We start from the raw sequence: 15,414 nt of genomic DNA, 5'->3' as shown, positions 1-15,414 counted from the left end.
GTGAAACGACCTTTTGAGTAGCTTCTGAGTCAACTTCATTAATTGTATTAGTGTAACCTATTATTGAATTTTATTCAGATTTTACTTCCAGTGATTTTTAGCCTGACATCGCCAGACGAAATCCCTTCCAAGGAGCATTGTTATCGATTGTAGACCAAAATGCCTCTGGATGCAATGGTATGGACCTACATTCAATCAGAACAACAAATGTGACGTAGCGCTGATGGACAAATGGAAACAGACTACAGTGTGCAGAGATGAGCTGTGATGGTGTAGCATTGATATGTCTGTGAATGAGTGTTGTTTTTGCCATCAGAATTTGCAAACAGTAGTTAAACAGAAAGTTACATATCAGCTGCAGCCATCTGGGTCATTTTCTAAAACTGCTTTAACAGCTCCCCCCTTATAAGCTAGGTTTATGCTCGCGATAGTGCCCCCACAGTGAGAGTGTGCTAGCCAAAAATGATGTCAACACGTATTTTGTGTAAAGCATGAAGAAGAAGTTTTCAGTCATTGTCTCAAATGCACCCATAATTGCTAATTGGCCAGTATGTTTCAATAGTATGTAATTTTTTTGTAAATGTTAGCTAACTAGTTTACCTCACCATTAGGGATAAGTGCCGCACAATGATTTAGCGTTAGCTAGCACACATGATTGCACAAGAGTTAATAGCAGTTAGCCAAATATTAATGTATAAATTATGTTGTTTTATTTTGTTTTTTTTATGAATAGACCAATTTATCTTTGCTAATAATTTGTTGGATTAATTTTAATGTGTTTTTCTTTTAGAAGTAATTTAATTTAGGGGACAAAAAAGCTTTTATTCGAACTTAAACAATACCAAACAATGAGTTGGCGGCTCCCCTGCAGTAGCTCTGAGGACCCCCTGTTGAAGACCCAGGGTCTAATCATTATGACTTGAACATGGCATGAGCTTATAAATTGCTGGCCCTAGTTTTATACTGTATGTAGTGCTTTTACACAGATGTGGTAACTGTCTTTTCGTCTATTCTCGCCAAGAAAGAGAACAAGGGCATTTCCCATAATGTCTAACTGTTCCTTCAACGGTAGTGGGAAATATTTCAGAATGTAGTTGATAAAACCTGACTTTCAAAAAAGAATCCTTTTATTTTGATATTCATGGATAAACTTTATATTTGCTGGGGCCATGAGTGCTGATGAATAATTTCAGTGAATAATTTCAGTGCAAAACAGACTCTATCACCTTTTGGGCGGGATTTCTGAAAATTAACATCTGCATCTGATGATAACCACATCTTTCAGATGATTTCCAAACCACCAAGCAACACATAATTTGCTTTGATTGTGATTGGCTCCATCCATCTGGGAGAGAGGATTTTTGGCGTTCAACCGTCATTAGATTTTGACAGCACAGAGCAGAGCAATATTCCACCATAACAGGTGTTGTTTGGTTATTTTTCACTTTTCTTTTTGGTTTTCTCCCTCTTCCCTTCTCCTTTACAGATGGTGGCAATTTTCGATCTTCCACCATGGACGGTGGCCATTTTAAGTCTTCCACTAACACAGAAAATGGTGGACATTTTAAATCCTCCCCCTTTGAAAATGAGACAGGTTCTCACCTCTCTACATCCTCCTCCCCGTTGGCTTCCACATCAGTTCTGACGACACCCACTCCCGGTTTAACCACTCCCACATCTGGACTGACTACCCCCACCTTCCCACCTGGTAGCCTATCAGGGAAGCCGATCGCAGTCCAGCAGAAGCCCACAGCCTATGTTCGACCAATGGATGGCCAGGACCAGGCGCCTAGTGACTCTCCCCAGCTTAAACCCCCTCTAGTGGCCACCGAGGGATTCAACAACAGTCAAGCTTACGGAGGAAACTCTGGGAATGCGAAGAATAAACTGCCAAAACTGAGTCTCAGCCACGCAGGGGAGGTAAGAGAACAGCCACTATGACTTAAACTATATCATATTGTTTACTAATGAATGGTTTACTGAACAGTTGAAATTATCCCAACAGTAACAGATCACCCATTATTTACAATTGGGTCACAAATAATGTTAGTAATTTTTTACAAAGTAATTATTGACTACTTAAATGTATTTTTCGATATACCTCTTAAAATTTTCACAACAGCCCATGTGTTAGTTATTATTCCATAAGACACACAAGCAAAACGTTTACAGAGGACCAAATATTTTACAAATCCTTCTCAATTAACAATAACGGTGATAAGAGCGACTAGCAGGAATGACAAAGACTCTTGAATAAACATATTAGTAACTTTCTAAATAACAATATGGTATGATGCAGTATGATACACGTTTATTGTCAATTTGCATTAAAATTAATTTTGCATTTTGCATATCTGTTCAAGAAATGTACACAAAGGTTGAAGAAGATGCTTATATGTAATCCTAATATTCTTTGATTTGATGTAGTCTTAGCTTTTGATATTATTCAGAGTAATTATTTAAATACTCATTCTTCACAAAGTGACTGTCAGTGTGTTGCTCTTTTGGCCACATCCAAACCCTGATGTAACAACATGGTTTTTGTTGATGACAGATAATTGAGGCATCTGCTGTGACATCTTTAATTAGATGTGCAGTCTGAAGTATAACACTCTTAAGAGTTTCAACCCTGTTGCAGTGCAGCAGCACTTTTCTTATGACTTAATTTATAGTTGTTTGACACATCAGGAAAAATAAAGAAAACCCAAATAGTGTGAAATATGTAAAAATTTGGAATGATCCCTCCCTGAGTTATATTTTACTGTAATGGTGTTGCAACAGGGAATACCTCAAATTCAGAAAAAGAGATTTACCACTTCAGTGAATGTAAATCTCAAAGCATCATAAATGCTTTATTTTGCAATATTTAATTGCGACAGCCAACATATAGTTTTCTTGTTCAATGCTTAAACTTACACTGAACCTTAGCATTGATTTTTTTGGATGCACCTTTTTTCCCGGTCAAGTACATTTTGTTGCTTACTCCATCCACAGCAGGAGAGCGTGCAGACTCTGTGTGTATTACACTGAATATGGATAAGTACCTCATACACTTTAAAAGATCCAAACTGTCCCTTAAAATGACTTTATATGGTGTTACTTATGCTGGAGACATGAATACTAAAATAACCCCCCCTCCCCTCTTTCTTAAGGCACCTAACATTAAGGGTATAAATATAAAGGTATAAATCACACCTCGCTGGCAAAAATAGAATCTAAAATGTATTCAGTGTTTAGTAGAGTTGTTTAACAGCGACACAAGCTGTCTGTGCTTCTCTTTTTTGAGTGCATGTGTTTTTTGACAAAGCAACAGCAACTTTCTTTTTCAAATCCAGTCTGTGTTATTCTGTTAAATGATATCATGGTGAATATTCACTCATTGGGCTAATTGAAATGTCAAATGAATTTGACAATACCAAACTCCTCCACAAGTCTCACTCTGACTCACTCACTTAACTCACCGACCTGCTGTCTCTCTCTCTCTCTATCTCTCACTCACTTTCCTTTTCAAAACAGCAAGAAACACCAGGCTTGATGACGTGTGTGTGTGTGTGTGTGTGTGTGTGTGTGTGTGTGTGTGTGTGTGTGTGTGTGTGCGTGCTGTGTGAAACTGGTTGACAGGCGAGTAGTCATCCATATCGAGCAAGCCAGCTGTTCCTGTGCTTTGATAGAGCTGGTGTGTGTGTGTGTAGCACTCCAAATGAGCCCGAGATGGAGCTTTGAGCATATGGCACCGAGAAGGAGAAAGCAAGGGAGACAGGGAGGGAATTAAAATATACTTTACTTTCAACACTTTCTTATGGATGGTGAGAAAGAGAGTAAGTACATTCATGGCCGTGAGTGGTTTCTTTCACTTTGTTTTCACCCACACATCCATGGATGCTCCGTTATCGCCTGCTTACCGTTTAGTTTTTCACTCCTCTCATATTTATTCCGGGGAGAATTTATTGGAAGGAAAACGTAAACTCAATACAGGAGTGAGGGGGAGGAAGAGAGGGAGATGAGAAGAAAAAAAGGGGAGACTGATGATAAGAAATGGAGGGGGCAGAGAGAGTAAGGAGGGATAGAGGAAGACAATGACTGACTGATTACAGCACCTTATCATCGCTGTATTTGTTCTGGTTAGATGAGTTATTGGATGTGTTCTGCAGCTTAAACAGCAAGTAGCAGCAAATCAGGGGATTGAACCAGACAACCAGAGACCAAATAAAAGACTTTGAGAATCCTGCTGCTAATTTTGTGCCAGCAAATGAGGGCAAAATGTCCATATTTTACCCTTTTGATTAGTGGATGTGTCAACTGAAAGTTTGGCAACATAGTAACAGGAGTAACAGTGGTAGTCCTATAATGCATCACATGAATGCAGAAGTAATAAAAGAAATTCCTGTGGAGCGAATCAGCACGATTGATTTTCCATTTAACGGTTTTCAAATTAGTTCAGGTGCAATGAATGTGTTTGAAATACTCAATGTTTGGCTCACAGTTCTGTTGTTGGGTGTTCAGTGATTTTGTGAGTGTGTGTTGAGGGTGTGTGTGTGTGTCCATGTGCACAATAAGCCTTTAAACTGCTGCGGAAGCTTTCTGTTAGCACTATAGAATTATTGATTAGAGCCGTTTATTCCCAAGTGTGTGTGTGTGTGTGTGTGTGTGTGAGAGAGAGAGAGAGAGAGAGAGATAACACTATTGATCTTTTCCCAACAGTTACAGTAGGCTTAAATCTACCTGTGGACACACACACACACACACACACACACACACACACACACACACACACACGCACGCATAGTTGTTGTCAGCAGCTCAAAGTGAAGCATTGCATGATTTTACTTTGGACTGATCCAGTGTGAGATATTATGGTGTTGATGCTATTATTAGCGTAGTTTCATTATATATACAAGCAACCAACAGCATTTTGGTGAGAACTAAGCATTTTCAGTCAAGTTAGTGCACATGCTAAACCAGTGAATCCTCAAACAACAGTTTGTATCATATTCTACTAATAAGAGCCCCACAAATGACGTTACATACATACATACATACATACATACATACATGACATGACATAACATTCTTGTGTTACAGCAGCTGGTTTTCCAGGCATTGCAATAAAAGGGTAAATACACAGTTATTATATATATCTACACTAGAAGAGCAAAATATATATCGGTGTAAAAATAAACACAACAAATGAAATAAACTACAGTCACTCAAATCAGAATACAACAAACAACCTGAGCATATTCTGTCCATATAAAATTAAAATAAAAGCACTATGTACATGTCCCATTCACACACACATTGATACACTGGTGGCAGAGGCTGCCATACAAGGTGCCACCTGCTACTCAGTTAAACTATCACACGTACTCACACATTGAAGGCACAGCCAGCCAGAGCAATGTGGGGTTCAGTATATTGCCCAAGGAAGCATGCGGACTGGAGGAGCCACGGATCGAACCAATCTTACAATCAGTGGACAACCTGCTCTACCTCCTGAGCCACAGCTGATAGAACATCTGTAGAATATACAATATAAAAGAAAACACCAGAATATCCTTAAATATATTAAACTACCACTACTACTAAAATATAAATATAGGATCACATACTCTATGAGTGTAATGTTGAATTTGTGAAGAAAACTTTTTCCTTCACGATGAAGAATCAAAAAAAGCAGCATTCTTGATGAATTGAAATCATAGGGGTCTGCGTTTAACAACAGTAAAACTTTATTAAAAGATCTGTTTATAAACTCTAACTCGACCCGTCCAGTATAACCCAAGTCTCACATATCCAGTTGTGTGCTCGATACCTCCCAAACATATGCATTTTCACTTAAACCTTACTAGTTAAATCACTTCCACATAAACAGTCTTAGGCATGAACGAGAAGCGCGTCTGTGCTGTTCATGTAGAATTGTTTTAAATATTACAGTTTAGTAAAAATGTATGTGTTTGGGAAGTAATGAGCATACAGATGGATACATGAGACTTGAATTATTCTACACGAGTTGTGTGAGAGTTTGTTAACAGATGTTTTGATAAAGTTTTTGTTTTTGTTGACTGTGGACCCCCATTGACTTCAGTTCATCAAGAAGTTTGCCTTTTTTGGATTCTCCGTTCACTGTGGAGGCATATGAGAATAACAGTTTTCTTCACGCATTCAATGTAACACGGGGTGAATCATCGATTAATAAATGGTCATTTGGGTGGTGAAGCGTTTCTATAATTTGTGAAATTGCTAATACAACATCTAAGTCCTTAACAAAACTATCAACAAAAAAAGTCTATAGTTATGTCTCTAGTTATTCACAAAATATGAAAAAAACACCTTTTAAAAGACTATTGTAATTTACTAAAGTTCAATAGGCCTATATAAAAATGTACTAATAGGGAAACAAAATGCTTATCTTTTATCCTCTAAGGGAAAAAAGCAGAAGACCCCATAAACATTTATGCTTTAGAAGAAAAACAAAAAAAAAACCCACTTGCTTCACATAAAGTCAAGCTGTCACTGTGCTTTTAGTGACATTCACTTGTCTCCACTGTATTCTCACTCAGGTAAACACCTCAAGTCAAGTGGATATACAAGTATATTTGTGAGGCCCTGTGAGCAAGGCTGCGAGAAGGTAAACACGGAGGTGACAGGTGACATTTCCAACAGCACTGTGACAAGTTTCATTTACATGTAGTTCAAAGTATACAGCTGATGTAATTTCACACTGATTTGAAGGCCTGCTGTGGTGTTTCCGTCAGGCGTGTGTAGAGGTGCACGCGGCGCCTCACCACTAATGTAGCGGTAAATAAGAAGCAGGGTAGACTAAGACCTCCAGTCAGTAATCACCATGAGGCTAACACCAACCAAATCAATTCTGCTCTCAGAGAAAGCATTCATTTATGCCTTTTTGCATGAAAAGATCCTGCCTTTATATAACACAGTGGCTTGGTAAAAGTGAACGTGGGAATTTACATTTATAAAAGCAGATGTCAGCTTAGAAAGCTGGTTAAACTGAATTTAGATGGACTTACTCTCTACTACATCTAGCTTTGTGCCCTCTGGTCTGTCAGAGTTCTTTATGTTTCAGCAGAAACTGCTTTCAGAAAGCACCCAGCAATATATTCTGAACAGGTTATACAATGAGAGCTGGAAAGAAAAGATGAGGCCACTTTTACAAGGCAGTTTGAAACCTTAGGTTGTGATACAAACCAAGTTTAAAATTGTTTTTCTGATCTTTTAATCATGTATTTGTTGTTAAAAGGTATATACATATACATATAATAATAATAATAATAATAATAACAAAATATATATATATATGTATGTGTGTGTGTATATATATATATATATATACATACATATATATATATATATATATATATATATAAATATATATATATATTATTATTATTATTATTTTTAAAATATATTTTTATTTCAAAATGTGTATTTTGTACTTTTACTTATACTTCAAAAGATGATGCTTTGTCTTAATAAAGTAACTGGCTAAGCTCTTTCAGTTTTTAGACACTTTAGCAAAATTATGCATTGAGCACAGTGCAAATGGGGCGAATGTCACCTGAAGTTGCCTGGAACATTTTAGCCACTGAAGACAACAGCAGATGAAGTGCTCATGTGGGTTGCAGTATCATGGTATCCAGGAAGGTGCTCTTTGGTCAGGAAGTGTAGTACATCTTGAAAAAAACAAAATCCAAGGCAACTCTTCTCTGGTGCAAAAGTTAAAAGGCCTTTATTAAATGGCTAGTTCATGATGAACATTAAAATCATCATTTAAAGGTTCCCTGCTTCGTATATCTGTTTGCATATATTTAGTGGGTTTTTTTTCTTATTTTGGTTGTCTCATTTTTTGTGTTTTATGTATATATTCCATTAATTTTCATATGTTACTTCTGCTTCTGAATGCAGTCTATGTATATATATTTTTTGTTCTTCTTATAGAATTTGACCTATTGATGGTTTATTGTGATTTTTTCTAATTATATCTGTTATATTCTCATTGTTTGCCTACTGGCCCTATAATGCAGGTTTCTAGTTATGAGTGCATTGTGTAAAGGGAGTTTTGCTTATATGCCTGCAGTCTGGCAAATGGAGTGCTGATTGGCTCCACCCATTTCTGAGTAGGGCCTCATTTAGGCCACCTGTGAACCCTGCAGCTTTATGCCCTGATGAAGGCCAGTGAGCATGGCCGAAACATGTTGGTGATTTTAATGTTCATCATGAACTAGCCATTTAATAAAGGCCTTTTAACTTTTGCACCAGAGAAGAGTTGCCTTGGATTTTGTTTTTTTCAAGATTTTAGCCACTGACTTGAGTTCTGGTTGGTTACATACATAATGTTGGCATCTGTGTCACTGACGCTTGAGGGAATGCGCCAATAAGTGTGCTTGAAGGTGGCAGATGATGTCATAGGCTAATTTGCATATTCATTTGCTACATCAGACATCTTTGAGTTGGATAAGCCAGTGCAAATCAGCATGAGCTGCACTGATTTATTTACAAATGCTTGTGAAGTCGTTGCATTAAGATCCTTCTGCCATGGTTAGGGTTAGGGTTAACCCTAATAGTAATGTGTAGCTACAGTGGTGAGTTTGCAGATGTAGAGGCTTACAACCTTCTTACCTATTCAAAGAGCACTTAAAGCTGCTTGCACTAATCAAAATTGTTGTATTAATGATGCACTAAATTACTATGTGTCATGTTAAAGTAATCGCTTGTAGTGATGAACCCACAGAAAAATGTCACCCAACCCTCTATGGAGCCTTTTAGTGTCTCTCAGCTCATTGTTAAGGTTCCATAGCCACAACTTTATATTGTGGTTCAGTCTCAGAACTCTCATCAACCTTTGTTGAAGCAACATCATGCATCTTTTTTTTTTTTTTTTTGCAAAAAATGTTAGATATATCCCACACAGCAGCAAACAGCAGACATCAGCAGCTGTTATACATGCATACATACATACATACAGATAGATAGATAGATATACACACACCTTTATATCTGTGTGTAATAGTCATATGAAGTGTTTTATCTTTAAACACTGTATTAATACTGCAAAAATCAGTATTGAAACTGAACTGATGCGTATTGATGAGTCAATATTTTTGACAACACTAATCAAATGTTTATCGTAATCAAGTGTTGGTGTTCAGCTTTGTTGCCCGTTTTTAGCTGTATGCCTATTTTGTGTATGTGAATTGAAAGCAACAAAAGAACGGAGTTAAATTCCTTGTATATGCACACATACTTGGCCAACACAGCTGATTCTGTTTTATCAGAGCCAGATGTTTCCCAAAGGAGTTAGAGACCAAAACAGAGCTTAAAGTCAAGTGGACAGAAACACAAGTCTAAATGAATGCTAATGATGCTCTGTGACAGATAGGCAACTTGATATTAGTGTCAGTGTTTGTGGCTCCAAAAAATTATTTAATACTGATTCTAAGATGTTTTTCACACACAGTTATAGGCACAACCATGTAAAGGAAATTGTATAAAAAATGTGACAAACAGCATTAAAAATGAATCTGTTGAGATGCTTGACTATGTAACACACATCAGCGACGATGTCTGCAACCACAGCGGAGTGGTGATGTTTGTCCAGTGAGATGAGAAAGCATCAGAGGGAGAGGGAGAAAAAAGGGAAGAGAGGTTTCAGCTGACTGAAATTAAGTTGCAGTGTCTGCAGTAGTAAAATATCTGAATTAACATGAGACCTATTCATGGAAAGCTGTTTGTTTGTTTTTCAGTGAGCTGTGGATTCAGAGCCTCAGAATAATTTACTTTATACTGTAGAAGTCAACAAATGCTTAAGGAAGCTTTCCCTGTTTGTACATTCATTACTGTAACAGTGCAGATGGATAGTCAGGCGGGCGCAGGGGAATAACGGTAAAATGTGGAGAGAAGGGTGTGTATAAAATTACGGTATGTAGAAATACCTTCTCTGAGGAAATAAAGGAGAGGCGAGAGAACGCGGCGACGAGGGAAACGGGGATAAAATATTTTCTCACTTCCAGCAGAACTAGAAGAGAGTTATGAGGAGTCTGCCAATGCAGCAAACAGCTGGCTTCATTTGCATAATACCCATCAGGCCTCTCTTTCCCTCAGGCTGCCTGTCGACTCACGACCGAGACATACACGAATATACACGCACGACGCCATCTTTCACTATATCAGTGCATATACATTTATATAGGCAGAAAGTATCTTGTGGAAACTTTGAGTGTCGATACTGTATCAGTCGTCTAAATTCAGAGCTCCTCTGTGACTCAATAAAAGCTTTTTAACGCTTTAATTTATTTGATTTTCATAGAGCGGACTAATTGCCTCTGCAGAGAGAGGGAGATGATATGATTTAGCTTTTATGCCGATAATAAAATGATGATAAAATCGTCTTCTAGAAACAAAGAACACAGTCCAATGAATCAAACCACTCTTGAGTGGCTACAGTAAGACAGAGAAGAGGGTGCTTGGGGAGAGATATACTTTAGCCAAATAGCATAGGGGAGGTCTCCCATCAGCGAGGTGCTGCAGGGGTGTCATCGCAGAAGTAGCTGCCCTGTGATAAGAGAGATCACAGAGGAGAGAGAGCAGCAGACCGGGCTAGTCCCTGTGGATTTTAAAGTTCAGTATTGTAAAAGCTTAGATCATCTTCAGGTTTGTTATCATTCGGACGAGGCTGTGCTCTGTGATAATGAGTTCATGTGAGTGGTGTGGTGTTAGATAACAAAGTGGTGATGTTATGTCATGTTACACCACCATGTACAAGCAGACAGAAAGCGAATAGCATGTCAGCATCAACTAAAACATTGCTGACAAAGTCAAAAGTACATTGCTACATTTCCCTTTACGTTTCACAGATTGCTTTTTCCTAAGAGAGAACACACACACACACACACACACACACACACACAGAGTATGGTGGTGTTATGATTGCGGCTGCCACAGAGCAGTTAGTTATTTAGCGAAGCTGTTTATAACAGACAGAATATGATTTGAGATGAACTGTTTACCCTGAGGATTAACATTACAGCTCTGTTGACTGGATTAGCTGCAGTGATCAGCATTGATCTTTGCTGTCACCAGAAGAGGCTGATAGTGTGTATTATCGCCCCTCAGAGTGCTGTCATCTTGCTCCTTAGTAAAACCCCCCTCACACCTCCTGAATTAGACATTTTTTCAGAGGCCGGTCAGATGAAACTGCTGTTATTAAAAATTTTCTAACCACACAACGGCAGTGGATCTGAGGTTCACGGTTCAAGCTGGGGCAGGGCTGAGCGCTTGACACGCAGCGGCTCCTGCTGATCGTTGACCAGGGGTCACAGCAGTCAATCCCTGCACTTTTACTGCAGCTTCCACATCCTCTGCTGGAGTGATTTGGGGGCTTAGTGGGCCTGCAGGAGCATGTACCCGATGTCATTGGTTCACACAGTCAAGAATTTAATTCATAGTGTAAAGCTGAAGCCGCCTGTGACATTTTAATAAAAGAATTATAAGCGGTGGCGAAAGAAATATTCAGATCCTTTTAAGTATCAATGTGTAGAACTGTGAAAGCCCAGTGTAAAATAGTCAATTATTTCTATAAAAATACGGTTTAGAAAATTTACCTTCAGTGATCAAGTAGTCCACTTACAGTTTTCATTTTGGGTCTTTTCATACATGACAGCATTTTGAAAAACAATGAAGCTATGGTAACTACTTTACACCCATGATAGTTGGCCTCTCAGTAACCTGTGTGCTTCCAGCTAGGTATCTGAGTTTGCTTGCACATTGAAATCCTGCCGTTATTAGTTGGCAAGATTACATTGGTTGCTTAGTTGCTGAAAAAAAACAAAAAAGCAAAACATGAAACTCTATCAGGAGCTGTGTCTTGTCAAAATAAATCAAAACCTATATGACTGGACCATGTGGGAATTTAATTTGAATGGGCAGACACAGGAAGTGGCCACGTTCAGCAGTCAGACAGGAGTCAGGTTAATTTCCAGGGCTGGTACCTGCGGTTATTACACACGTTAGTTGATTACATGTCCGGCAGGAAATCTAAAGTGTGGGATCATTTTGAGAAGGTGAAGGATGAACCCAAGGTGGTTTGTAAACTCATTTGTCGACTACAAACATGACGTATCATCTGGAACATGTAAGTAGTTACATGCCCATTAGCCACTTAGCACAATCATTACTGCTATGCCGACAGTGTCATTAACAGGCGGCTCACTCAGTGTGTGACGTGCACTTGTAGATAAAATATAGGCCTATATTAATGAACAAAACAATGTTACTTATACTACTCTTTATCAGACCTTGAAGTCAAACCATTGTGTTGCCCCACCCAAAACATAGAATTTAATAATTAAATTGATATTGTAAACATGTGGGTGACTAGTCAACTTAAGGCCCTAAATGACAATTATTGGTCGACTAGGAAAATTCTTAGTTGAAAATTCTTAGTCAACCAATAACTTATTCTTAAGTAGCCTGATAATGCCTGGTCCAATGCTCTCTCATACTTAAACAACAGGATAGGTCAAATTCCACCAACTTCTACAATGACATACATAACTGTTCCCAAAACAACATATAGTAACTGTTCTAGCAGTTTTAAACACATCCTTTATGTTATGACATGGTGGCTGTAATGCTATAAGACTTGGTGGTTAGGTTTGGAAAAAACATCATGGTTTGGTTTAAATAAGTTATTTTTCACGTATCACGAATGTGTCACATGACAGACCTTACTTAATAACATTGTCATTAAAAAAAGGTCAACATTAGGGGTAGGGACTTAGGGGTATTAACTCTGGTCCCCTGGAAGAAAGTCCTGTGCTTGTTTGACCCATGCACAACCCGATCCGCCCAACCCATAGGTCTTCTCTCATCTTTATACAACATTACACAGATTTTCTTTTTTTTTTTTGTACCCTCACGTCACTTCCTCCTCTGCTCCCGTAATAATTATTGCCATTAGAAGGTGCCGAGTTATAATTAACTTAAGTAAGGGTTATAATAAGCTACTTGCTCTGTTGACCTATATGGCCACTTTCTTAGTGAGAGCTGGCTGCCCAGTCTGTAATGCCCCCTTGAGTGGGCCCTTGGTAAGGGAAAAAGCAGAAGAATTGGCAGCAAGCCTGGGAAAGGACTGTTTCAAAGTTTCCATCGGCTGGTTTGAGACATTTAAAAAGAGGGAGATCATTGTGTTAAAGAAACTGCACAGCGAGACTGCTGAGACTGACATAGTAAATAGCGAATAATAAATAGCAAAACCTTATGTTTCATTATTTTTCTATATTTTTGTAAAAATGCCAATTAGATGATAATCTGGATGAGAAATAAAGAAAAAGAATCATTTGTGACATCTGTTTGCAGTGATTAATTTGACCAGGACAGATGTGACCACTACAAGTATTTTCCACTGCATTTTGCAACCATAACAGGACATCTTGATTGGAGGTTCAAAGAATAGTCATTCAATGTCTGTGTTTGCTGGGAAACAGTTGCCTGCTGCTGCCAGGAGAAACAAGGTTGATGAGAGCACTGAGAGTGAAACAAAACAGTAAGGTACAGGCTGTAAAATCAAAACAGTGAACTGAAAGACTCTGCAGAGGGCTGGGTGTTATTTCTCTCTGGGTCCATCACTACAAGCAAACTCTTTTGCTTGACACATAGTTATTTGCCCGGTCACTTAAAGGGAAACACCACCTAAATTAAGAATTCTAATATTATTTCCATGGCCTAGGAAAGTTAAGTCAATGCTTGTGAACATGAGCTGCTCTCTCTCATAGCCAGAAACTAGAGAAGCAGGCCTCCAACTTGTGTTTTAGGGTACAAAGTCTGGAGCTGCTCCATAGACAATGAATAGGAGCCTGATTTTGTGGATCCACAGAGTGTTTGTTCTGTTTTTATACTCATGAGCTTTCTTCCATTGTAGTGATCTCAGTAATGAAACAGAAAATGTACCCACCTACCTAGAACATTCTCCTAGGTGCTCTCAGTGTCATCCAGAACATCTCTCCCAAGTCACTGTCTGTGGAACAGCTCCAGACTTTATTCCCTATGACATCACCAGTCCAAGTTTTAGCGCTCTAGTTTTTAGATTTGGGATAGAATTGTTAGCGTGTACTCATATTTTCCACTGTCTTAGATAATAGGAATAACGTATAAATTCTGAAAATGGGCATTGTTACAACCCAGTATGTGTCTAGGGGTAAGGGAAGCAACATAAAACCAAACAATGAAAGTAAAGTGAATAAGGCAAGCTGCCGTTTATTCATACACAAAATAAATAAACAATACAAGCTACGCTTTTGTAAAAAGCGGCACACAAAAAGAAAACACGCTCGCAGGCTCTGCAACACAACCCGGAAATCGGGCTTCAAGAAAGGAGCCTCGGCGGTGAATTACATTTAATGTATAACAAACTCAGGGAAGGGCTGCGGGTGACGGCAAACCATAAAACAATTAAAACAAAACTCTGACCTGTCACCAACAAAATAAACACCCCAACTAGCTAACGGTGGTGGAAGGCCACCCAGAATAACAAAACTAAAACATATCTGCCTGTCTGCTCTAACACTTACCTAACAAAACAAACAACACTCAACCGACACCCATAAAGCTAGTGATCTATACAGCGAACAATCTACGGGTGTGTGTACAAGGATATGTGGCTAGGCTAAAGAGCTAAATCCTAAAGCCCACAGATTCCCCAGATACAACAACAACTAACAGATTACAGCAGCTGAAAACACACAAACGGAGCGAGGCGGACTGCTCAGATTAAATCACAGCCGCCCTTGCCGTTGACTCCGTGCAGCTTTTAAAGGTTCAGACGAGGGGCCGGTGAAGAGGTGATTGGCCGGAACCGATGACGACAGCGAGGGGGCTGGCCGACCAGCAAGCGGGGGAACACTGAACAGCAGCAGAGGAGAGCAGGCTGAAGGCGTGGTTCGCCGGGGATTCCCTCCAGAAAAGCAGACAGTTAGTCACACACATAAATGATTGACAAGTGCTGGCCTAATAATTCCCATAATGACGTGCACAGCACATTAAACACAGACAATAAATGTACTAAGGTCCGGAGACCGTAACAGGCATAGCTCCCCTTTAATGCCCCTGTAATGAAACAGCTGCACTGTATTTTGAAACAGTAAATTAAATTCAGTAAATTGCGAAGTAAATAGCGATCCATTTGATCACTTAAAGGGCCAGTGTGTAATATTTGGCATGGTTTATTGTCACTCTGAATCTGAATCTGAATATTCTACCCATTAATATGTTTATATAAGTGTATAATCGCTATAAAATAAAATTTGTTTGGTTTTCGTAGCCTTATAATTATGCTTTTATATATATATAGCAAGGGCCTTGCTTTAGAGAGGTCGCCATCTTGCGCCGCCATGTATGTAC

The 15,414-nt window shown here is 38.8% G+C and overlaps 1 protein-coding gene across 1 annotated transcript in view; it reads left to right on the top strand.

Annotated features, from left to right (window-relative positions):
* The window catches only part of aff2 (AF4/FMR2 family, member 2), a 225,209-nt gene that overhangs the window by 70,261 nt on the left and 139,534 nt on the right, over positions 1-15,414 (top strand). Inside the window, exon 4 of the mRNA XM_050043221.1 lies at positions 1,487-1,920. Coding sequence (XP_049899178.1) covers positions 1,487-1,920 — 434 coding nt within the window. The remainder of the gene's footprint in view (positions 1-1,486; positions 1,921-15,414) is intronic.

This window comes from Epinephelus moara, chromosome 4 (assembly GCF_006386435.1).
Source record: "Epinephelus moara isolate mb chromosome 4, YSFRI_EMoa_1.0, whole genome shotgun sequence".
NCBI classification, from domain to species: Eukaryota; Metazoa; Chordata; class Actinopteri; order Perciformes; family Serranidae; genus Epinephelus; species Epinephelus moara.
This window is presented reverse-complemented; position numbering and strand designations above follow the sequence as displayed.